Source organism: Rhineura floridana, chromosome 1, assembly GCF_030035675.1.
Source record: "Rhineura floridana isolate rRhiFlo1 chromosome 1, rRhiFlo1.hap2, whole genome shotgun sequence".
Classification (NCBI taxonomy): domain Eukaryota; kingdom Metazoa; phylum Chordata; class Lepidosauria; order Squamata; family Rhineuridae; genus Rhineura; species Rhineura floridana.
Window position 1 is genome coordinate 188,249,106 of NC_084480.1, and position 25,572 is coordinate 188,274,677.

The 25,572-nt window shown below is 44.2% G+C and overlaps 1 protein-coding gene and 1 long non-coding RNA gene across 11 annotated transcripts in view; both read right to left on the reverse strand.

The window, feature by feature from the left end:
* DNAH5 (dynein axonemal heavy chain 5) overlaps positions 1–7,185 on the reverse strand; it is a 196,844-nt gene extending 189,659 nt beyond the window's left edge. For 6 of the 7 annotated variants that reach the window (XM_061589366.1, XM_061589341.1, XM_061589331.1 and 3 more), the window contains exon 1: positions 6,934–7,185. In XM_061589366.1, the coding sequence (XP_061445350.1) occupies positions 6,934–6,957 (24 nt within the window). In that variant the 5' untranslated portion in view covers positions 6,958–7,185. Of the gene's footprint in view, positions 1–6,492; positions 6,562–6,933 lie in introns of those variants that run through there. The other variant, XM_061589323.1, reaches the window with a different exon arrangement.
* Positions 7,186–15,142: 7,957 nt separating this feature from the next.
* LOC133366385 (uncharacterized) lies at positions 15,143–20,999 on the reverse strand. 4 transcript variants are annotated; one of them, XR_009758395.1, is made up of 3 exons: positions 20,928–20,999; positions 20,227–20,564; positions 15,143–15,293 (listed from the first exon to the last, which is right to left on the reverse strand). It is a non-coding gene; the product is annotated as an uncharacterized LOC133366385 (long non-coding RNA). The 4 variants fall into 4 exon arrangements; XR_009758392.1 differs by having other exon boundaries at positions 20,888–20,993; XR_009758391.1 differs by having other exon boundaries at positions 20,823–20,993.
* Between the last annotated feature and the right edge of the window lie 4,573 nt (positions 21,000–25,572).

Consider the following 25,572-nt stretch of genomic DNA (forward strand, 5'->3'; position numbering starts at 1 on the left):
CACCATATCTCATTCTGTCTCTGGGGTCCCCAATGTGGCATCTGTGGGCACCATGGCACCCTCAGATACCCCCTTCGCTGCCCTGCCACTCCCAACTTTTTTACAAAAATAGTGTTCCGAGTCTGTTATTATTTTGCTTTTATGTTGGTGTGTGAGGGGGCCGTCTGTATTGTCTGTGTTGTATTTGTTTTGGAGTGTGTGTAGGTGTCTTGCCTTGGGGGAGCTTCTGAGCATTGCCAATTTTTCTTCTATGAAATTGATATTTTCTGGTGCTCACAACAGTTCCTTAGTTTTCCAAGGTTTTGAACTCCTAGGTTCAAAAAGGTTCATAGGTTGTTATGAGGATAAAATGAAGAAAAGCCACATAGGCTCCTTGGAGGAACAGTGGAATACAAATACAACACTGTCCTTGTCTGTGATGCTAACCCATTTCATAGTGTGAAGAGCAATTTAAACAGTCCTAACCATCTGGAACTCATTTGGTTTATATTACCTGTGCTTCTTTTTTTAATGAGCTTGTTATTGATATATTGCTTGGTCAGTCTAACTTATGCTTTGTTTGCAGTGTTCAATACTGCAAACTGATTTTTCTCTACTTTGACACTTTGTCACCATGGTGCTGTAGCCTCTCTCTGCAATCACCACAAAATGCTATTTTAAGTTTTCCATATTTTAAAGACTTTGTTGCATCACCTTTAAAGGACGAGTCTGCTATTTTGTTTCCACTCACACCAGCAAAACTATGATGAATTAGATTCCACTGATCATGAAACATCAATTTCTGATGGTCTCATCTACACACACTCAACCTAAAGGCTTTGCCATTTCTCAGCCAGATATGTTGCTGTTTTATTTGTTGTTGTTTTGCACAATTGTGACTTCAGGAGATATTTCTACTTTCACACTCCTGGGTGGATCATTCCCATGTTACTCACTTGCCTTTTTCAGCATACACTTGTCTAAGGCATTCATTAAAGACAAGATACCCACTGAGCACCGTGATCCCCTAACATTTTCATGAGACGAGGGCTAGATCACACAGAAACTAAAACGATGTGTTAATGTGGTTTGAGTGATTCCATGCAGACTACATAACATGCTGAAGCAGTTATACGTAACTGAACTGTCCAAGTACCACTTGGGGTACTCCACTAATCCTCAAGTCTCCATAAGAGAGCTTTTAATTGCCTTCTTCTGGAAGTACAAGACTTTGATCCCGGCAACTGCAAGAAGCCATCCTACTTCCAAATAAGCACAATTATGATCACCTTCTTCCTCCATATCTTTAGCCTGCATCACCAGTGAAATGTACTATCATGGCAGCATAGTCTCCTGTTCTGAGTCGCTCCTTTTTCATGCATTGCTACCTGTACTGTCCATCCTATGCTTGTGAGGATTTTGTGGATCAAATCTTAGGACAGAACAGTCCATTATCCTTTGAGCATTTTATCAACAAAATCCCATATTATTTTCAGTCCAGGTATGTTTTTCTTTAACTCATTTCCACATTTAACATTTTGCACACTTCTAACTTCACTTGAAAGTCCTGCCTTCCCTCAATTATGCTATTCTTTCCTCAGCTTTGCACCTGTAGCACTGAAGCCTATGAGTGGCTGGGCTGGAGAGATAGCAGCAGGTTCTGGGAAACTCCAAGGTTTATGAAAGTACAAAAAAAAAAGCTAGAAAACCCACCAAGACCAACCCCCCCCAAAAAAGCCCATTGAGAGTGGTGCATGTTCAGTGGCCACAAAATGGTGACTGGGGTCAGGGGGGGAGAAATCCAACTGGGAGGAGAAGTGGAATGGAGTTACGAGGAGGGCATGGCTTGCTGACAGTGCAATCCTATACATGTCTACTCTGAAGTAAGCTTCATTGATTTCAGTGGGACCGATTCCCAAGTAAGTGTTATAGGACTGCAGCCTGAAACACTGAACAGAAGCACTCCACATTGCAACATTTTGTGGTAGGCCCTGCCCCACTTGAGCAAATGTAAAACTGAAATGGCCAGAAGACTCCTTTATATTGTATAAGGCCAAATGTTTGCATAAATAGTACAGGAAAGCTCAAAGATCATTTAGTTTTGTCAAATATTCACCTCACTTGTATCTTGCCTGCCCTTGCTCCAGGAAATTCAGTGCACATGGGTTTTATCTCATTTTATCCTCACAACAATCCTATCTAATAGTTTAGGCTAACTGACACTACCTGGTCAGTTACACCCGGCAAGTTTCATAGCCAAGTGGAGATTTGAACACAGGCTTCGCTAGTCAAAATCCAACCCTCTGGTCACATTATGATGGCACCCCCTTTTTGCATCTCTACCATTTTCCTGGGGGTGTGGGGTGTGGTGGGGGTGGGGGTACATGCTTGCCCTCTTACAATAGTTGCACGTAGCTTACCATCTGTATACCCAGATCTTCTAACATCAGAAGAGACCCAGAAATTCTGGATTCAGCATCTAACTTCCTTCTTTGCAATCATGTCTGCTTGATCATTTTTAACCAGAGCCATCCACATTCAAATTATAGGCATTGCTATAGCTGGGCCAGAGCCAAAGGAAATAAGCTCTTAAATTAGCAAGACACTGTTCCTTGAAAGCAAATAATGTGCACACCCATTTAGCGCTATTTGGCAACATCTAGCTGACATCAATCCCCTTGGCAGAATAAGGTTTCTAGTAACAGAACTGGCAAGATGATTCAAAAGCACCAGCTCAGTTCCCAACAAGAGATACTGTACTAGGGATAACCAATCAGCAGCTCAACCAATTTACCATCCATCAGGATTTCCTGTCTGGCCCTGCAGCTTAACGTTGGATCTCACAGCTACTTTCTCTGAAATGAGGACACTGGCAATGCATCATTTTACTCAAATGTGTTTTTAAAACACAAAACAAAAACTTTACAAGGCTTTCACTCTGAATTCTAGAAATAAAATAAAGCAATGGCGATTTCCTGAGGTGCCAAAATTTAGATGGCTCTACGTCTGCCTTTTGAACCTACACAAAAGCACCCCACAGACAAGAAGTTGATACTTGCAGAGCTTGGAAAAGTTACTTTTTTGAACTACAACTCCCATCAGCCCCAGCCAGCGCCATGCTGGCTGGGGCTGATGGGAGTTGTAGTTCAAAAAAAGTAACTTTTCCAAGCTCTGCTCGCAATACACACAAAGCTTTTCTAGGGCACCACCAGCACACCTACTTACAAACAGCAAAGGAATATTCCAAGCAGATAAGATGGAGATGCTGTTGGTGGGTGGGTGGTCTGCCCAGGGATGTGGTGTTCACTCTAAATGGGTAGCATTTCTCCTGAAGGAGCAGCTGCACAGTTTGGGAGTACTTTTAGATCCATCCTCACTTCAGGTGCCCAGGTGACATCTGTGGCAGAAAGCACCTTTCAACTGCTGATGTTGGCATACTGTCTGCAGCCCATTCTGGACAGAAATAGGCTGGCCACAGTTATTCATGCTCTGGTGGCATCACTATTAGAAAACTGCGATATATTATATGTGGGGCTGCCTTAGAAGGCTACTTGGAAACTTCAGCTGGCACACAATACAGCAGCTAAACCACTGAGAGGAGCTAGCCCCACAAAACATCAGTATATCTCTGCTATTCCTGTTCATCTCTAGGTACAATTCAATCTGCTGATCCAAGCCTTTTAATCCCTGTGTAGCTTGGAGCCCCGGCATCTCCCATATGAAGCTGTCAAATCATTCAAATCATCTGGAGGCCCTTCCATTGGTGGTCCCTTTCAGCAGCAAGACAAGGGGGGGGGGGCAGAAGGTATTTTCAGTAGTGGCACCACAATTGTGAGACATCTCTCTAGAGACATTCACCCAGTACCCAAATTGCCTACTTTGAGGTGCCAGGTCAAAAAAATCTTATTTGTTGCTGATGTTGATATTTATGGTTGCTCCTGAAAGTTTACAGCTCTGCTGGTTTATAGTTTTATTGTGTTTCTGCTCCATGTAATAAGCTCATGCTTTGTATGCTGTCTTCTGAACTTCTTCAAAATTAAAAAGCTAGGTAGGAAGAGTTTAAACAAAACAGATATTCTCCCTCTTGATGTTGTCCATTTCTATTATATTTCCAAGGCTGAAGCACTGACCTTGCAGTTTCCTTCTATTTCTGTTGTTCATTCTGTACTCCACTGGCCTTACATGCACTGGGCTGCAGCTTAACCTAAGGTGGGTTATAGTAGCAGCACTACCATCATGCAAATCGGAGGAGGAGGAGGAGGAGGAGGAGAAGATTATTATTATTACACTTCTGGACTAAAGCTGGGTCCTGGTCTGAAACACCTGATCCTGCATGGTATATTTCACCTCTGTTCAGCAGATTTTCCTAGCCCTTACAATCCGAATGCAAATGGTAACAGGAGGATCCAGCAGCTTGGAGAGGTTCCAACTGCAGCTATTGAAGATCATCTATATAACACACATGGCAGCTGAAGACCTGCAAAGTACGATTTGCCCACTGAAGTGTTTTGCTCCATCTAGAGCCTGCCCTACCATCAGGCAGAGTGAGGTAGCCACCTCAGGCAGCTGATTTGGGAGTAATGAAAGGACAGCAAATTTTCTGTTATGTAATTTTTTATTATTATATTTTTACTGCAAGATAAAGAGGAGAGATACTTGTGGAATTTTCTGTCTACCAGAATAACTTGTCTCATCTCTGGATCTATGCATCTATGCATTTGCTGCTCTGCTTCAGGCATTTTCCAAGAGGGGGAAACCAAGCTGGTTTACCAAATCAGGATTCACCAGATGTGAAACCTTTGAACACAGAATAATAATGAAGTGTACCCTAGAACATATGCAGAATGCCCATACTTCACCACTAAGTAACAACCGCCAGCCCCTATAAAATGGGTTTCTGGGAAAGAGCTTCCAAATTACAAAGAGTAGCTGCACCACACACACAAAAATTAGGGGGCAGGGCACAGAAGGAGCAATGTATATTTCTAGGTGGGCACAATATACTAGGGGGGAGAGGGCAAGCTCCTTCTTTGGGGTGCCGCCCTGATCACAAAGTATGATTTGCAAGCAACCAAGTTATGACACCTCGCACTGTTTAAAAACAAGAGCCAGTGTGCTGCATTGGTTAGAGTAGGACTGAAGAGATTCAGATTCAGCCCCCAGCCTCAGCCATGAAGCTCACTGAGGGCTCTTCCAGGTGGCCTGTTTACTGGCCATTCATCCTGATTTGCTTGCACAAAGCTCGCACAAAGGTTAGACTAGGTCAAGTCTTTATTGAGCATTTGTTCTGATTTGCTTGTGCGGTGTTGATGTCTTCCCATGAATCATTTGTTCATTCCACACGTTTCAGTGCCTTTCCCCATCACTTTCCTAACAGCAAAAAAAATCCACTTTGTTTTTAGAGAATCCGTGGCACTAGGGTGACAAAGCACTTTAATCCATTTTAATTGCACAAACCTACATTTCTGCCATGGGCTTCAATCCCTCCCACAAAATACTGACAGTATGGATGAGACCTGGGTGAGCCTGAGCCAGTCACCTACCCAGTCACTCTCAACTTGACCTAACTCACAGGACTGTTGTGACAATTTTTAAAAAAGTGCAATTAGGAAGCACATGTCACTACTCTGAGAACAGCAGAGGTTAAAACCTCAGAGAAATAGAGTGACCAAAGTAAAAGACTCCAGAACTTACTTCTTTTAACATGTTTTAAAGTGTCTCTCTCACAAGTCGTTCTGGGCTACACTTTGCACAATGTAGCACATCCAACTCTCCATAGCTGACATTGCTCTAACGCGCTCAGTCTTTTGAAATGTTTTGTTCAAACAGCTCTGTGCCATTTTCTTTATTACTGTTCTTGTTAATTATATCCCCCCTCCTCCCTAAGGGAGCCCTGGGCAGCAAACAAATGATACAAGCTCTCGAAGCATCTTTCAAAACATCTTTAAGAACAATTCCAATACAGATGCAGATTGGAATGAGGTATCTGCTTAAAAGGCTTGCAGAAACTCAAAATTTTATTCTCTTTCGTTCTTAGTATGTGAACATTTCTGAAGGAGAGAAAGTTTTTTAAACAGCTAACTAGTAGTGCAATCCATGACAACTCACAAGTAAGCTTCATTGGGTTCACTGGGACTTATTCCCAGGTAAGTGTCTACTGGATTGCAACCTAAAAGGTATTCTGTGGGTACAGCTGCTCACCCCTGCATGGCAAGCACCTACAAAAACAAACGCTCTCCTTTTCCATAGCGATTAACAACAAGAGAACTTGGGGGCAGAGGAGGGTAGACGCAGATTGCCGGGGGTGAGAAGCTGTACCTGCAGAAATTCCCTCTTTTACGTGCCTATTAAAGATCCAGGAGCATCTGGTCACTGCCAGCAGGAGAGGCGCTACAAGAAGAGTGCTCTGGCTGCCTTTCCTCCAAGAACCCTCTAAAGCAAGGAAGAGGAGAAGCGCTCCCCGCCGCAAAAGTTGCGAAGCGCTTCAGGCAGGACCAGAGCAAACATTCCCACCTGCATCTCCTTGACGTTCTCCATCGCAGCGATGGGCTGAGTCGGCCTGGGGGGATGAGAGCGGGAGTCCCCCTTGCTCGGGCGGGCGGCCGATCCTTGGCGATCCCCTTCCCCCTTCTCCATCTCCGGGAAGCGGCCTTGGAGAGCAAAGCGCCTCCCGCGGCTGCTGCCCACTTCTCGAAAGTGCCCGCCACCCGGCACCCCCGGGCCTGTTTGCTGCCGCGGCCGTTTCTATGGCGAGCCTGAATCCTTAGATACTTTGCAAGGCGGCGGCGGCGGCGGCGGCGGCGGCGGCTGCCGCTACTCTTCCCTCCCCCTTCCCCACTTTACCATTATTATTTTTTTGCCTGCCTCTGAGCTTTCCCTCCCCACAGCGTGGTAAAAGCATCTGCAACCTCAACGTGTCTCCCAAGCGGCCTTAACAATAATAATGTCTCCTACCTCTGAGCTTTCTCTGCCCACCATGTTGCTGGCGAACCCACAGCCTAGAAAATGGCCAGGCTACCAAGCGCATTCTTGGAAGGTTCCGCTTCCGAGAATGCCAGCAATGCGTGGCCAACATGTCCACGCTGCCGCTGCTCCCCGCCGGTGCACGGCCGCGGCCACCCGTCCAGTCACCCATTTGCTCAGGGATGCGTATGACGTTGCCGGGGAATCCAAACTTCCGACCTTTCGGGAGCCTTCTGAGGAAGTCTCGGGCTGCTACAGGTGGAGGCTCTGAAGGCGCACCCCACCTCCCCGCGTGCCTTTTGGCCTGTAAGCACAATCCAGCCACGTCAAACTTTGCACTGGTTAGACTAGAGTGGGAGAAGTCGGCATGTATTTCAGTCTCGTCTGGCGTTGAATCAGTTGCACCTCTGTGGGTTCCTCACTCTGCCTGGAAGGGAACCTTTATGTTCAGCCATGGAAAGAAAGTGACAGCCATCTTGAATACCTCCGTTCAAAAATATGTGGAAGCGCACAAGGTTCTTCAAAGTACTGTTTTACCAATACTTTTTTTTTTCATCTTGAAAGGGGGCAGATTCATATTAATTTGTTTGCCAAAGAACATACACACACCACACTGATTCCTGACAGGATTCCTGTCGAGTGCAGAGGATACTGTGATGTGTTCAAGGGCGCATCCTCAGTTCCTGTAGCTAGGCATCATCCTGCATGACTAATAACCTACTGACTGATAACTTAGCAGATCGCAAACCACGTAGAGAACTTTTGTTTCATTATTATTGTGCACCCTTCACCAACAGGTCCTAGGACAGGTCACAGAAATTTAAAATACATATTAAACACCATTAAAACACACTACATTCACAGGAGTAGGGTGGGTCCTGAAAACATTCAGGTGCCAAAGGCTAGGGTAAAAAGGTGCATCTTTAGCTTTCACCAAAATCAGTATTGTGAAGGTGCCAGATGCACCTCTACAGGGAGGAATTTCTACAACTTAGGGGCTGCGACAGAGAGAGCCCTCTCCCAGGCCACCATCCCCTGAACGTCTGAGGGTGGTGGAACTACCAAGAAGCCCCCCTCTGCTGACAGTAACACCCAACAGGGTCTGTAGGGAAGAAATAGGTCTCTGAAACAAGTAAACGGTGTATAAAAATAAATACCCCAGGGTAGAGTTATTATTATCATCGTCATCTGACCTTCACCCAAAGGTCCAAGGGCAGGTTACAACAATTTTTAAAACATAATTAAAAACAGTTAAAAGCAACCTAAACAACATCACAGAAAATAGCATGGGCCTTAAAAATATCTCTCTCAGATGTCGAAAGCCAGGGGTAAAGCAGTGCATCTTCAGTATTCACCTAAAGTTGTACAATGAAGTTGCCAGAAGTACCTCAGTGGGGAGGGAGTTCCGCAGCTTAGGGGCTGCCACAGAGAATGTCCTCTCCCGGGCCACCCCCCGAACTTCTGAGGGTGGTGGAACTACCAAAAGGGCCCCTTCTGCTGATGTCAGCACCCAAGAGGATCTGTAGGGAAGGAAGTGGTCTTTCAGATATTTGGGACTGAGAGCCAGTGTGGTGTAGTGGTTAGAGCAGCCTTTCCCAACCAGTGTGCCTCCAGATGTTGTTGGACCACAGTTCCCATCAGCCTCAGCCAGCATTGCCAATGGCTGAGGCTGATGGGAGTTGTGGCCCAACAACATCTGGAGGCACACCGGTTGGGAAAGGCTGGGTTAGAGTGTTGGACTATGACCTGGGAGACTAGGGTTTGAATCTCCACACAGCCATGAAGCTCACTGGATGACCTTGGGCCAATCACTGCCTCTCATCCTCAGAGGAAGGCAATGGTAAACCCCTTGAACACCACTTACCATGAAAACCCTATTCATAGTGTTGCCATAAGTCGGGATCGACTTGAAGGCAGTCCATTTCCATTTTCAAGTTGTTTAGGGCTTTAAAGATTAACTTGAACACCTTGAACTGAGCCCGGAAATGAACTGGCAACCAATGCATCTCTTTTAAAACAGGGGTTATGTGAGTTCTAAAGGGAACCCCCAGCCAGTCACTTGGCTGCTGCATTTTGGACCAGTTGAAGTTTCCAAATAGTTTTCAAGGGCAGCCCCATGTAGAGCCCATTGCAATAATCCAGACTGGAAGTTACCAGAGCATGGAGCACTGTGGCCAAGTCTTCTCTGTCCAAAAGGGACTGGAGCTGGCAAAATAGCTGGAGCTGGAAAAGGGCACTCCTAGCCACTGAGGTTGCCTGAACTTCCAGTGACAGTGTTGGGTCAAGGCATACCCCCAGGCTCCGGACCTGTTCCTTCAAGGAAAAAGCAGTCCCATCCAGAACAGGCCGTCTTCCCAACTCCTGAACATGAGAACTCTGGACACATAACACCTCTGTCTTTTCAGGATACAGCCTCAATTTATTGGCCCACATCAACTGCCTCCAAGCACTGGTTCAACACCTCAACTGCATCTTCTGTTTCAGATGGAATAGAAAGGTAGAGCTGGGTGTCATCAGGATATTGATCCCACCTCACTCAGATCCCCTGATGACAGCTCCAGTGGTTTCCTATAGATGTTAAATAGCATGGGGAACAAGATGGAACCCTGCAGAACACCACAGGATAATTCCCATGGGCTGAACAGCAGCCTCTCATAACTACATTTTGAAGCGGTTCTGGAGGTATGAGCGGAACCACTGAAGGCCCAACCCCCACCTCCTCAAGACATTCCTGAAGGATACAGTGGTCAACAGTATCAAAAGCCAATGAGAGATCGTGGAGAATGAGCAGAATCACATCCCCCCCCTCTCCTGACAAATGTCATCAACCAGGATGACCAAGGCAATTTCAGTGCCATGGCCAGGACTGAAGCCAGACTGGAATGGATCCAAGTAATCAGTTTCCTCCAAGCATGCTTGAAGGTGGACCGCCACCACCTTCTCAAGAAACTTGCCCAAAAGGAGGATATTTGCCATTGGGTGATAGTTAACATTTATAGGTCCAGAGGGGTCTTCTGAAGGAAGGGACACACCACTGCCTCCTTCAAGTCAGATGATATCTCCCCCTCCTCCAGTGAAGCATTAATCACTCCCTGGACCCACCCATTCAATCTCCTATGGCTATTTCTCAGCAGCCAGGATGGGCAAGTGTCAAGGGGGCAGGTGGCGGGCTGCAATTTTTCAAGCAGCTTGTCCACATCCTCAGGCTGCAATAATTGAAACTGATGCAATAAAGGTGAAACAGGCAGTGCTCTGGACTCCTCCGTTGGACTTGCTCTAACTGTGGTATCCAACTCTATCCAAATCTGATCAATTTTGTCCCTAAAGTGTGTTGCAAAGTTGTTTCAGCAGGCCTCCAAGGCTATCAGAGCAATGCTCTCTTGGCTAGATGGCAAAAGCCCATTAACCACTTGGAAAACATCTGCCAGCTGGCTACTTGCAGACACAATGGTGGCAGAGAAATAGGCTTTCTTCGCCACTGCCACGTAGTAGGCATAACAGTGCAGCCTTACCTGTGTTCAGTCAGGTTTGGACCGATATTTGCATTACCTGCACTCCAGCCCCTGACCCTCCTGTTTCATTGTATGCAGATCATTGGAAGAGCAAGGTGACCTACGTGCTCCATAGCAAAGTTGGTTGCCTCATTGGAGCATCCTATCATGTAGTAAGGAGGTAAAGTTACATATCAGATGGAGATGTGTGATAAAACATTTCTATCAACTCAGATAATTGTCCCAGGAATTTATCTGTGATTGTCCAACTAAGGACAACAATACATCTGATTAAGCGGATGCTAGTCTGTGAAAGATAATGCCATAATAAATTTGTTTTAAAAATATGGGCCACAGGCCTGATCCAGCAGCCACTGATGTTCTCACTGCACACTCTTTCAGGTTCTATAATGAGCACACTCAGGGCTTATTTGTGTGTGATGGTACTCACTGGTACAGAGTACCAACACCTCTTCTTTGGCTAGCTATAGCGACCATTGGGAACTGGCACCCACAGCACTTTTATCAAGGTATGAGTACCGGAACCTCATTTTTTACAAAAATAACGCACTGAACACACTTGACATTACAGTAGGGCCCCTCTTTTTGGCAGCCCGCTTTTCAGCATTCCACTAACACAGTGGCTTTCAATTTATTTATTTATTTATTTATTTATTTATTTCATTTCATTTCTAAACCGCCCATAGCTAATAGCTGTCTGGGCGGTGTACAAAACAAGATTAAAATACAATATTAGAATAAAATCAGTAATAAAAAGCAACAAAATTAAACTAAAACATTAAACATAAAAACAATTAACATTAAAATGCCTGGGAGTATAACCAGGTCTTAACCTGGCGCCTAAAAGAAAGAACCGTAGGCGCCAGGCGTATCTCCCCCGGTAAGCTGTTCCACAGTTCGGGGGCCACCACAGAAAAGCAATTAGAGTAAGGCCCCACTCATACTCCGCTTGTTCCACTTTTACCGCATTTTTCAGGCGTCGGGCACCATTCTATTGAATGAGTTTCACTTTTCAGTGGGTTTCGCTTTTAGGCAGGGGTCTGGAACATAACTCACCATATGAGTGGGGCCCTACCGTACTTACAAACCAGACAGAGTCTGAGCTGGTGGCCCATAGCCCATTTGGACTTGCAGGATCAGCACCATAACCCAAGTCTTTAGGGAGCTTTCGTATGCTACATTAAGAAATGCATTTAATACACAAATGTGTTGACATAATTAAAGGTTTTAGGGATATTAGTTTAAAGAATCCAGATTGTCCAGTAGCAGTGGTTACATGCAGGAGCACATCCAATCACAGCTGTATATTAAAATGTCAGTGTGGTATACAAGACATAGTGTTAGACTTGGACTAGAGAGACGTGGGTTCAAAGAAAACCCCACTAAACCACAAATCTCACTGACCTCAGGCCACTCACTATCCGTCAGCCAAACCTACTTTATAAGTTGGGTTTGGTGAAAGATTGGCAAAACCATTTACACTGCCCTGAATTCTTGGAAGACTGATGATACATGCAATGTAAAACAAGAGGCAAATTATTTCCATTATCAAATTGGGCTTTGTTTCTACCTTCAAATATTTGAAAGAGTTTGCCTTTCCTGTTTGATACCAGTAGATAGCTTTCCGTAAGTTCCAAAACATTTCAAAGGCTGCAATCCTGAACCTACTTACCTGAGAATAAGTCCCAATGGGTCTTTCTTCTGTGCAGACATGTTTAGGTTTGTGTGTGATGCAGGGACAATTGGGGTGCTTCCAGACAGTGGTGGTGTGTATGCATGTGTAACGCTATACTAGGACCAGCCTTGTTCTGGGGCAATTGTGTATTACCTATTCTCATGTGTTAACAAAAACAAACCACTTCTTGGTTGTCATATGGAGGCATCTGAACTGTTACTGCCTGTGGGAGTTTTTTGGGAGAGGGCAGGTCAGAAGTTTTAAGAACAAATGAGATGGAGAGAAAGCTAAGCCTTCCTACCCACCAGCTATATGGGGAGGGAGTGGGAATCATGACCAGGACAGAAGAACCCCCACCCTGCCCAGCTTTAACAATTCCCCACTGGCCTTGCTTTGCACCCTCCATATGTGCTTTTGCCTGGCTTGAACTGTGGGAATACATCTCATCATAGTGGGGATGACTGTGACTAGATAACCTGTTTGCTTAATCGGTCTCCTGTCCAGGTGCCAACTGGTGATGAACTCCAAGGTCTCTGCACATGCTCTCTCTGGTTCTTTTACTTTTCAACCAGACTTGACCCTCTGCAAAGCAGAACACATGGCCACCAGACCTATAATAATTAGACTACTGATTAGGCACAGGCTGCTGAACTGACACTTCCCAGTCCCTTAATCCTTACTTGCCCTGGCAAGGCTGCATATGCAGCAGTCACTGCTGTTGTCCTTACTCTTATGAAAGCTTAGCTGGCATTGCCTCTTGATAGCCTACCCTTCTTGTTGCCCAGTCATTTATTTATTATTATTTATTTAAAGCATTTTTATCCCGCTCTTCAACCAAAAAAGGCTTACAAATGTCAATGATGAGACAGTCCCTGCCCTTAGGCTTACAATCTCAAAAACACAACCTAAAAGGAAAAGCATTACTAGTTACAGAACTCTTCTCTGGAATGAAAATATAACCAAGAGAGGAGGAGCCAAATGTTGCTGGATTTTCAGCAGAGCTGATGGAGAAGCCCTGTAGTCCCATCTCTCTTCTATAGCTTGATGCAATGGCTCCTGTAGATGACAGCAGCTTGATGGAGCTTGTCTCTGAGCCAATGGTGGTTGGTGCCCATTGTGACTGGGAGGGCAGAAGGCAAGGAGCCAAAACAGGAGATGGAGCCAGAGCCAAGGACAGGCAAAGCCAATCCTTCCCATTTTATCCCCATCCTCTTCCCTGCTGAGTTCTACAAGAGCCACATGGAGGAGGAGGAAGAGGAAGCTAACAGGCAGTGCTAGGCCTTTGACTGATTGTCAGGAGGAAGGCAGCATGATGGGGGCCAACTGTGGGCAGACAGGTTTGTGGGGCAGTACCGCATTTGCCATAATGGGCTGGCCTCTACTGCTTCCAGCAGAGCTGATGGGGAAGCCCTGCAGTCTCCACTCTCTCCCTCTCCTATAGCCTGATGGAATGGTTGCGGCAGATGACAATGGCAATGTAGATGATTTAGGGTCCAGGGAAGGACTATGCTTTCTGGCTGGCGGTGATGCATCAGACATTTGTCTGCACCTGTCAGCTACAGTACAAGCTCATTAGAGAAAACTAAGTCTTAATTCTCTCTCAAACAGTAGTGTAGTAGCAAACTGAGACGTTCAGGGTCCCTTCATGTTAGTCACAGCCACACCCCCTTCCCCACCCCTGCTGCTACCACTGCTGTTTCATGCTGCAGGCTGAGAATGAGATCCTTGTCTTCTCCCACAACAACAGAGCCAATAAGCATAAAAGAGGAGAGCATTAGCTACTAGAAGTCTTCTCAGCGGCTAATTCACCTCCTTTCACTCTGGCTCCAATTAGCAGGAAAGGCCAAAGAAGCATGTAAGAAGACTCTTCTGGGTGACTGACACATTCCCTTTTCATAAGGATTGGCTCATAGGATGTTGGAGACTTAGGGACCCTGCTCCCAGAAAAGTAAAGGGTCTAAGACCCCTCACAACCCTGGACAACTACACCCCTGCTCTCAAATTGGAAGGCCAGTGCCCATATATTAGCCTTCCAATTCCAACAAGCATAGAGCAGTAGATGCATCCAACACAGTGGCTTATTTGGAAGCAAACGTGGGGGGGGGGGGTGAAAGAGAATCATGACAATGTACAGGCCAATAGGTTTTTCAAGGCAGAAGCTTCATCAGATGCGTAATTATTAACAACAAGTTATAGTGTGCCTTTCTGGTATAAAGCAAGAGGGGACTTAGAAAACAATTAAAACTACATCAAAACAGTATCCAGCTTTAAGCTGGATTCCTGCATTGGGCAGGGGGTAGGACTTGATGGCCTCACAGACCCAACTCTGCTATTCTATGATGCTATTATTCAAGGCACACTTCAGCTTTTCTGAAGGCACACGTATCAAACAACTGGGAACCACTGGCCTCTGCCTCTTAAATCTTGTTGTTAAGCCAATCACAAGTCAGTTTACCTTTCTAAAAAACAAAAAGTATGTGTTATTTCATTTCTTTCTTTTTTAAAAAAAATCATGTTATCAGGGGAAACTCTTCAGTTTAGGGACTTCACAGACTAGCTACTAGAGGGGGAGGGAGTTCCCAACTCAAATCATTCTGTAGCTATGTCACAGTAATTCATTACCACAAAAGCAAACAGTCTTGCAATTCCTGATTTAGTGGCAAGAGCAGCCCTTTTCTGATGTTCTTTTAATGGGGGGGGGAAGCGGGATTGCACTCACTGTCCCTATTTCCTGACGTATGTTCACTGGAAGTAAATAACCTAGCCTACCTGTGCATACTACTACTACTACTACAAAATATAGTAAAATAATAATAAATACAACTCCATCAGTCTGTATACATTGTTATAGGGCACCCTTGCTCTTTCAGGGTTTTCAACTGGGCAAAGTAAATTGTACGCACACAGTTTCGCTTCTGACCTTCAACGAATGCAGGCCATAGGGACAGCGAGCATTGATCCTGCTTTGCCTGCCCAGCACAGATACACTGAAAGAATTTTAGAAAAGGCCTAGTACAATATTCAGCTCTTATTTAATGAAAGAAGTGGTAGCCTAGCTATTGAAGGATAGATTTAGTTATGTGTCCTGCTTTCTGCTGCCCCAGTTCATGGGAGATGTGCTCTCTGCAATTGGTGGAGGTGGGGCGGGCACAGTCTTCAAAGAACTGAAAGACAAGAAGAAAATACAGATATTCACAAAAATAGCAGGTCATTGCTGCATGGGTATTCTGGCCACTGGTCCATAAATCAAGAAACCAATGAAGCCTTTATCCCTGATTGACTAGCAATCCTCACCCAACAGCAAGAGCACACTCCTTTCTGAAACTAAGAACGGCTCTAAGAAAAGATAGCAACATTTCAATTTGTGGGACAATTAGTGGTGGTTGTTTTCTGGCTAGAAGCATCGATGTTTGGTGAAAATGTATTTTGTTGTTATGTGCCTTCAACTACATTATGACTTATGGCAACCCTATAAATCTGTTTTTGAATATATTCATAGGGTTTTCATGGTAAGAGGTATTCAGGGGTGGTTTACCATTGCCTTCCTCTAAGCCTATAGCACCCAGTACACTAATACCTCGCATTAACGTACGCAATGGGTCCAGAGTGAGTACGTAAACCAAAAATGTACTTAAAGTGAAGCGCTACCTTTTTTCACTTGTGCCGCCACTGTGCCACCTCTCCTTCACATGGAGCCTCAAAGCCCCGTGCTAAAGCCTCTGCTGCTGCGCCTCAGCTGATCGCAATTGCGCCTCCCAGCTGATTTGCAGTCGCGTCTCTTTCCACCCCCCCACCGAAAGAACAGGCCATTACCAAAGGTTAAGTTTCCATTCTTGTGAAGCGAAGTACGTAAATGGGAATGGTGCTACTGTAAGTATGTTCGTACTCGCGAGTGTCCATAAAGTGAAGGTCCGTATAGTGGGGTATTCCTGTATTCCCAGGCAGTCTCCCATACTAACCAGGCCTGACCCTGCTTAGCTTCCAAAATCAGACAAGATCAGGCGTGTTCAGAGTAGTATGGCCATAGGCAATGAACATGTCTACTCTTTATAAATGTTTCGATAGATAGGGAGAGGGATAGATATGGCAGGTATCTACTAGTGTGTGCTACTCTTGGTTTATTATGGGTGTGATTCCACATAATCTTATACCAACAAGTTTGAGGGTTGCACATGCAGTAGCACATAAGCTTAACTATCACCAAGTATATTATAGGGGGACTGTGCAACATCTTTCACAAGAGCAAGACACTCTTTGGATCCATTTGTCATGCTACACTAAGAAGAAGGTTCCTACTAGTGCAGTGGTTGTGGGAGCAGGCTGCCACAATTGGATATCACCCTAAAGATATAGAAACAGAAGTGTGCATGTGTGGAAAGGGTGGGGGAGTAGCGACATTCATGACGTTCATTGTTGTGTCACACTACACCCACTGGTGTGAATGAAATTTAGTGTGACATGGCAGTATATGGGTCAAACAGCCTCAGTTCCATAAGGCAACAGGTACTGCAGTGTGAAAGGAATGTTAAAAACTGGGACAGAAACTCCACCATTATAACTAAAACTAATGCAATAAACCCAAATCTGAATGCAGGCTAGGACCTGGGAGACCAGCATTTAAATCCCCATTCAGCCATGTAACTCACTGGGTGATCAGAGCTAGTCACCAGGGCTGGCGCCAGAGGGTGGCCAGGTCAGGCCCTGGCTGAGGGTCCTTTGGGCTCAAGGAGCACCTGAAGGGCCCCTCCGTAGGGTGGGTGGGTAGCGCTCCTTTCCGCGATCCATGGCAGCGTCGGCTCCCAACCCTGACATGGTTTGCAGAAAGGGAGCTCCCAATCACCCCCCCACACTACTGCACAGGCCCGCAATGCCCACCTGCATGCCACACCTACCTCTCTCTTGAAGTAAATGGCAGCTGCGCTGTGGGTGCAAGCCCGCCATCAACCAAGATGGTGGCCAAGGTTTCCCTAAGGGGCTGATGCCCCTGCTGCCATCTTGGTTGATGGCAAGTATGCATGCACATAGCACAGCACAGGCAGCATTCACTTCAAGGGAAAGGTAGGTAGGTGGGGCGTGCATGTGGGTGTCGGGACCTGGGGCAGGCTGGTGCCCAAGGGCCTGGGCATGCCTGGCACCAGCCCTGCTACTCACCCTATTTCTCAGCCTAATCTACCTCATAGGATTGTGACGATAAAATGGGGAGGAAGAGAACTGTGTACACCACTTTGAGCTCCTTGGAGGAAAGGTGGGCTATAAGTGTAAAAATAAATAAATATAAGTTAAAAAGATCAACCATCACAGGCCTACCTAAGAGAATTCAACAGGCACATCACCACCACCACCAAAAAGGCTTAGCTCTGTGTACAGCTATCAGCTGATCTTTGATTACAAAGGCACCAAGAGCAGTCATTAGGGCTGAGGACCCAAACTGCAAAAAGACAGTCTCCAATATTTGCTATAGTTATTTATTTAATTAATTTATATCCCACCCTTCCTCCCACAAGGAGCCCATGGTGGCAAGCAAAACACTACAAACACTCTAAAAAGTCTTAAAAACAGACTTTAAAATATATTAAAACAAAACATCTTTAAAAACATATTAAAACAAAACATTTTTTTTTAAAAAAAAGCTTTAAAAACATCTTAAAAAGCAATTCCAACACAGATGCAGATTGGGATAAGGTCTACTTAAAAGGCTTGCTGAAAAAGGAAGATCTTCAGTAGGCCTCAAAAATAAAACAGAGATGGTACCTGTCTAATATTTAAGGGGAGGGAATTCCAAAGTCTCAGTGCCACAGCACTAAAGGTCCGCTTCCCATGTCAACTTTCCTCTTTCAACAAGCCTTTTAAGTTGAGACCTATCCCAATCTGCATCTGTGTTGGAATTGCTTTTAAAAAACAACACCCTTTTTTTAACTATTTGTTTTTTTACCCTTTTTTAAAAAGATGTCTTTAAAGTTTTTTTAAAAATTTTTTTTAATGTTGTTTTGTTTTAATGTATTTTAAGGTCTGCTTTTATGATGTTTTAAAGTGATTTTAGTGCTTTTGTTTGCTGCCCTGGGCTCCTGCTGGGAGGAAGGGCGGGGTATAAATCAAATAATAAATAAATAAATAAATAAATAAATAAATAAAATGTTGTATGGAACGGACCTCCTGATAAGATTGTATCTGCCCTCACCTGCAGGGAGCAGTTGAAAGATTGTCTTACTCCTTATAGGTAGAGCTTTAAAGGTTCAACACAAGCACCTGAATTGTGCCCAGAAAGTAATCTAGTCTGTGCAGCCTTTCCCATGCAAGTCTGATGTGGTCCCTGCAGCTAACCACTAGGGCTGAACAAAACCCAACTCCCAAAATTGGGGGATGGGGTGGTTCTGGGCGGAATTCTCCAAAGGTTTCAGGGGCTCTGACCATTAGGAGCAGAGGTCTTGTGCTGCTAGCCTGGCTGACACTTTCTATCCCCCACAATGCCCCAGTCATTCTAAGGTACTGTGGGGGAAAATATAAAATCAGAGAATTGGATGAGACCTCAAAGGTCCGCTAGTCCATCCCCTTGCCAATCCAGAAACTCTGCTGTGACAACATCCCAGATACACCATCCAGCCTCTGCTTATAGAATCAGATGGTGGATGCCACACATACAAAAAAGGTGAATAATATTCAGATAATCAGCAAAATCCCCTCCTGGGGTGGGGATGGTTGGGGAGAGAAAAATGATCATAAGATTATCTTCTGAGAAATGTCAGCTCAGCTGTACTGCCAACTGCAGAATCTGAAGTTTCCAAACAGTCCTTAGGGCAGCCGCATGCTACCCTTTCATACACTGGAAAGAATAATAAGCGATGAGCAGCCAGATGTCATAAGTTGTGCAGGTATCTGCCAGAAATTGCTGCTCTTTCTCAATGAGAAGAAGAGCACATAGAGTAGCAAAATCAGATGGTTGGTCTCTAGAGTTATTACATCGGGCCCAGTGGAGGAGATCTAGCAAACGTCTTAAGCACTTAAGCAAAGCGTCTTAAGGGGATGCCACAAAGTCCTTCCCATCATCAATGAGCCGAGAGACTGACATGTCTTTGATGTTTTCCCGGTATCTTTTTACAAGGAAGGCATGCAGTTAAAGGCAGTCATATATTTATTTATTTATTTATTTATTATTTCAATTTATATACCGCCCTTAGCAGAATAGCTCTCAGGGCGGTGAACAAACAAGATAAAATACAATATATCATCATAAAAAATCACAAAAACATGTACAAACAAACAACAGAAAGCACAACAAAAATGAAATACAACACAAATTAAGAAGGATACATGTTAAAAGTAGAAAGATTAAGAAAATTAAAAGATTAAAATGCCTGGGAGCATAAAAAGGTCTTTACCTGGCGCCGGAAAGATAGAAGTGTAGGCGCCAGGCGTACCTCTTCGGTGAAATAGGCATTGGCCTGAAGAAGTTGGGAGTGTGAAAGCTTAGCCAAAATGGAGCTCTGTTAATTTGCTTTATGGTTTCCCCATATTCTGCACGACATTAACGCTGCATAGAAGCTGCCAAGAGGAAACAATGCTCAATAGCCACACAGCCTTTTTGAATGATAAATATATCAATTCATTTTTCAGCTTAGACTGGGTTCATCCTGAAGGAATGCGGCTCTTCCGCTTGATCCAATGCTGCCCCCAGAGACATTTCCTCCCTCCGATGCCATTTTGAATTTAAAATTGCTCTATTCACATGTTTCTGGGGAGGTGTGTTTGTTGGTCATGATGCATGGATGCAATCAGTAACCGGGAAGCAAACACGCTGCTGTTTTTGTGGCTAAGGAACAGAAACGCTACTTCTCTCCCTTTGTGATTCATCCTAAAAATGAATGACAGTACCTATTTTGGGGGGTGGGGGAGATCTAGTACCACTTGTGCCGTTTGTGGATAGGAACAAAGTCCTTAAAAACTGCATGTAACCAATGCATGTCTATTCAGAAGCAAGTCATACAAAGTTCAGTGGGACTTACAGGAAAATATGTAAAGGACGGCAGCCTTAATTCAAACAGAAAAGGGCAGCTCAGGGTAAGCCAAAGACATCCAGTGGGTTTGGGAAACGGTACTCACTGTTTGGAGAAACCTTGCATCGGGTCTGCCCTAATACCAGGAAGCAGCGGGAGTCAGGAGAACTGTCTACAGTGATGGTACCCCCCTCCGTTTCCCTTGCAGAAGCTGACTGGGCCATCTGCTGAATCATTCTTCCAACACTTGTGATGGGTCGTTGTCTTCTGCTGCACCTGAGGGCAGCGGGGTGTGTGTGTGCGTGTGCAGGCAGGATATGAGACACACAGCTCTGTCCTCCAGTTCCTCACTGCCACTGCCCACTTTTCAGTAACTGCTGCCAGAGTCAGACCCTTCACTGTGCCTAATGATAGGGTCAGCCCTGGGAAAGTTCATCATAGTTTCTAAACAAGATGAGACACATTTTCAATTAATTAATTAATACATACATATCCCAAAGAGCTCGTGGCATACAACGTTCTCCCCCATTCCATGTTACCCATGATTATCCTGACAACAACCCTGTGAGGTAGGTTAGACTAAAAGTTGATGATTGGCCCAGTGAGTTTCATGACTGAGTACGGATTTGAACCCTCATCTCCCAGGTCAAACACTCTAACCATTACACAACTCTGGCTCTGCTCTGACCTTCCTGGTTATACCTCTGTCCTCTCAGCACTGTCAAGCACTTAACTGTCAAAATAATTCACCCTCCTTAAATCCTTACAATGGTTTCCCCATTACTTTCTGCATCTTCTAGCACAAACCCTTTTCTTTAAAGCTCTCCACAGCCTTTCATACTACTACTCTGCTTATGACCTTCAGTCCTTCAATTCCACCACCCTTAACTGCCACAAAGTTTCCTGCTCTCCTATATAGTTCCTGCACAACTTTTAAAGATACAGAAGACCTCTTTGAGGCTGGGCCTGGCCTCTAAGAGGTCTTCTGTATCTTTAATAGTTGTGCAGGGGTAAGGGAGAATTCCACCTTGTAGTTTTTCCCATTACAATGTTGCAAGAAAACCTGCACTTGGCTGAATTTTCTCTTCTCTTAAAGATACAGAATCATTCTCAGGCCCTGAGCCTGGCAACCCTAGGAACAGATTTAAAGCTTCTTCTACATTAGAGCCACCTTTCCCTATGACTTTTGAACACTGAGCACAGTGGTTTGTTCTAACTATAGGTAATTAACAAACCAGGATATCAAACTATGACTTGATTCTGATTTGTTTTGACTAACAATACTACAAACAAGTTCCTCAAGTTTGGATATCACAGGGAACTGTGGTTAGTTCTCAAGTAGATAGTCTTAGTCTCATCTTTACACAAATGAAGGGGGAGAGGGAATTCACAAGGCCCAAATTCCTGCAAGATTGTTCCTATAGCTTTAAACCATGGCATGCTTAGGACTGCAGCTGAAGGAGTTCTGTGCAGATGCTGGGTTGTTCATTAGACTACAAATAAGCTTGCTTTCACCCATATACTCCGGAATAATATTGGCTCTTCAAGAGCTGTACTCCTGTCAGTAAAAGTGAATAGCAAAATGACATTAATATGCATCCTTAGTCTTTGTATGAGATATTTCTTTCCAATTCTAAAAGTAAACTGTATTAAATACCTATATGGGATGACAGCTGAAATGGTTTGAGCTCCCAATCTCTCTCTTTTTATTTAGATAGACATTGGGTATTGTTAGCAGTTGGCATAGCCTGGTTGTACAGACAGAGGCTTATTAAAGTATGCACTTTACTACTTTGCTATGCACACATTTTATGCAGCAGGGAGAAATGCCAGTTTTAGAGATTCTAATGTGATACTGAAGTATTGGCTTATCCAGGAGATAGCCAAGGTCCTTTTTTTCCCTTGTCTTTTTCCTGTGTTTGGTATATTGTGAAAGGCAAATGGTGATTACATTAAATAATTTAACAGAATAATTACAACAGTATACTTTTTTAAAAAAGGTTTTTGTACCTGCAATGAAGGTTGTATTTTGAGCATCCAGAAAAAGATTCCTGTGGGACAATAATCCTTCAGACAGACTGTGGAAAACTGCTAAACTATATTAAATGCAAAAAGAGGCAATACACTATTTTGACATGAGGTATCCATACCGCTTAGTTAGGAATGCTACATTTCAGGCTCGATGAACACAATAACTACTGATGTATTTCTGATAACAATATGAACTGTAGTAGGGTATCCACTCCACAACTGGGGCAGCACACCATGCTGTAACATCCATCACATGCCCCAAATTTGCCCAAATCTTAAGCTGCCATACTGTGGACAAAGCATTGTCCACAGAGCAAAACAGGATGTCAAAGGTCTTTTTGTGACTACTACAGTACACATGTGGGTGCACATCATTTCTATTATTAAATTCCAACAAAGGGTTAAAGGGGAGGGCAATTCTGTATAGTGCAGATACTATAATTTTTTTGTGATGGTAGTGGGGAGTAACTATAAGCATTGTGCATAGGAATGCATTGGACTGTTACAAGAGTCCTTGATGACAAAAGCCTGCATAGAAGGTGGTGGGACTTGCATCTGTTACAACATCATCCCAAGTACAATGACCTTTCCCCATTCTAGGACAGTAATTTTGAAGCCTTTGACAGATCAATCCAATACACCAATTATGCCAGAGGAAGGGGAGGCAGAGAAATATGGCCGCCATTCCCAGGAGGGGAAAGGAAAAAACGTACAACACAGAGTATCCAAAAACAGCATGAAAATGGCAGACATGCCCTAGCATCCCTGGAAACTCTAGCAAAGGCCACCAATCAACCAGGGACCATGATGCCAACATGCCATCCACCCACAGTCACCCCACAGCTCCTCAAATCCATTGGCACCTGGGGTGACACAACCAGCAATGCCTACATTGGGCATCCTTCTGGGCATCCTTCCAGGTAGGGTTCAGTGGGGGGAAAGGACATGGGAGTTTGAGCCCCAAGCAGGGAGAAAGGGGGTTGTCTCCATGTTTGTTCCAATCCATGTATCTGGATTGTAGAAGCTTCTTCTCTGTAGCTAACACACAGGCTCCCCTTTTGTGCTGATAGGCTCCTCGGGATGTCTGTTGCAGTGGAGGTGGACTCGGAGATGACAGGGAGAACAAGGGAGATGAGGGAAAGGGAGTATAGTGGTGAGGAGGCATGGCTATGAGGGGCCTATCATAACAGTCATGAAGGGACCCTTCACTTCTGAATTTGCCACTACACTACTGAGAAACAAAAGTGCTCATGAGCCACTGCAGCCCTAATCCAAATTGTCACACACCCCAGCTCTTTTGGGTCTGGAGGAGGAACACTGTAGGAAATGCATTCCTGTATCTCCAGTTTCTCACATAGTTTGTCCTTAAGAAGTGAGGAAACATTGATTTTGCTCATAGTCATTGCTAGTTTGCCTCAGGTAAATATATAGGGTATCCTTTTATGGATAGAGTTGTGTAACTTGAAAGCTCAATCATATGAATCTAAGGATACAAAGAGTCTGTAAAGTGTCCATGATTGCCTCTCGTATTTTCAGAACTGGTCATTCTGAACAAGGAGTAATTATGTTTTTATCTTACCTCCTAAAGTCTGTGGGTTCCCTTTTATAAGAGTGAAATCTTGAGAGGCTAGAATTCTGTTGACTGCGAATGCTAGGCCAAGAAAACAGACCAAGGCAAGATAGTCAGATGACTGAGCTTCCCAAAGCTCCATGTTGTTTCAGTGATAACATTTGATTAGGAGAGCTGCATAGAGCGTTATTTAATTTTTATGTAGTCTTGAAGTGTATGAAAAAAGATACATATTCATCATGTGGATGACTGTTCTGCTAGGCTAGGAAGAAGTCAAATCAGTGTGTGCTTCCAATTTTACTTGATCAAAGATTATATTCATGGGTTTAAAATTCTGGCTTTGCTCTTGCATTCCAGTATGCAGAGTGTATAAGCAAATAGACAAATTAAAAATGAATTGGAGTTTTCAGTTCCCCTTCTGTGTAGCTATCCCATGTGAATTCAAATGGAAAAATGAATGAAACTCTATTTAATGAATGCTGATCTAGGGAGGAATACTTTTAACAGGCTGGTGTCAGTGGATGTTCAGATTTATTTTCTGCTCACTCACCCCCCACTGCCCCAACCCATAAGTCATGCAAGAGTCAGACTGCTGAGATTCTCAATACATTGCTTTGAAACAATGGCAACTACTTGAATTGTGCATCCAGTTCTACAATAATATAGTGAAGTCAGAGAGACCCACTGCTTCTTTTGGGAACACTCAACACTGGAGAAAGTCAAGGGCCTCCTCACGTGAATGGTACTTTGTATGAATATACAGATTCAGCTCAACCAGGTGGGAAGGGAAGAAGGTGGCAGAAATAGGTATAACCTTATTCACGTTACGTACATGTAAAGCATAAATATGCTTTCAGCCTGCAGGTTGGGAATTTGTTCCTCTACGTTAAAGATTCCCTGTGAGTAGAAAACTAGCACAGCAGGGAAACGGCTGGCCCAAAAACTTTCTCCCTATTTGCAGGGAGTTTTTTTTTTAATGTGGAAGGAGCATTTAAAAAGTCATCCCCATCATTTGCAGTCTATAAAATTCTGTGATCTACAACTATCTGGAGTGATCTATACCAATCTGGAGTGCAGTAAAACTAGTTCTATCAGCCAGAAGACCTGGGAGGCTGGGGGGGTAGAACTAAGGCTGCAATCAAATATATGTCTACTCAGAAGTTCCGTTGGGTTCAATGGGACTTACTCCCATGTAAGTGTGTATTGGCTCACAGCCTTAACCATCATTGCCACTCCTCAACATTTCACTTTTGCTTCTGCCAGCCCCCTCTAGAGAAGAAATGAGAGGTCCAGCTGTGAACAATTGAGCCAGTGAGAAGATCCCACCTTTCAGATCTCTACACTATATTTTAGCCAAGCTGCTGCGGCACCTTGGGGGTGAGCAGGGTTAGGGGTCACTTCTGTTTCATTTTTTGTCCTGTTAGTTGACTTTTCCTTGTTTATCTTAAGTCTAAATTGTTGTATTGCAACTACACACACATTTGCATGCATCTTACAGAAGTGTTCACATAAATGCTAATTTGGGGAATTAGCAATGCTATCCTTGGGATTGTCAATTTCATGTTCACAAACAGGATTGCATTGGCTGCAGGTATGTTGCTTATCTGTGGGGGTTAATAACTGTTCTTAAAATGCTTTTCTTTTTGTTGTTGTTTCATTATTGTTATTTATTAAGTTGATACTCCACCGTTCCTCCTAGTGGGAGCCCAGGGCGGCATGTTTTGTTGATGTGTTTGCCACCCTGGGCTCCTTTGGGAGGAAGGGCAAGTTGTTGTTGTTGTTGTTGTTGTTAATAATAATAATAATAATAATAATAATAAAAGTCTTGTTTTATTTTATATTGGGTTCTTT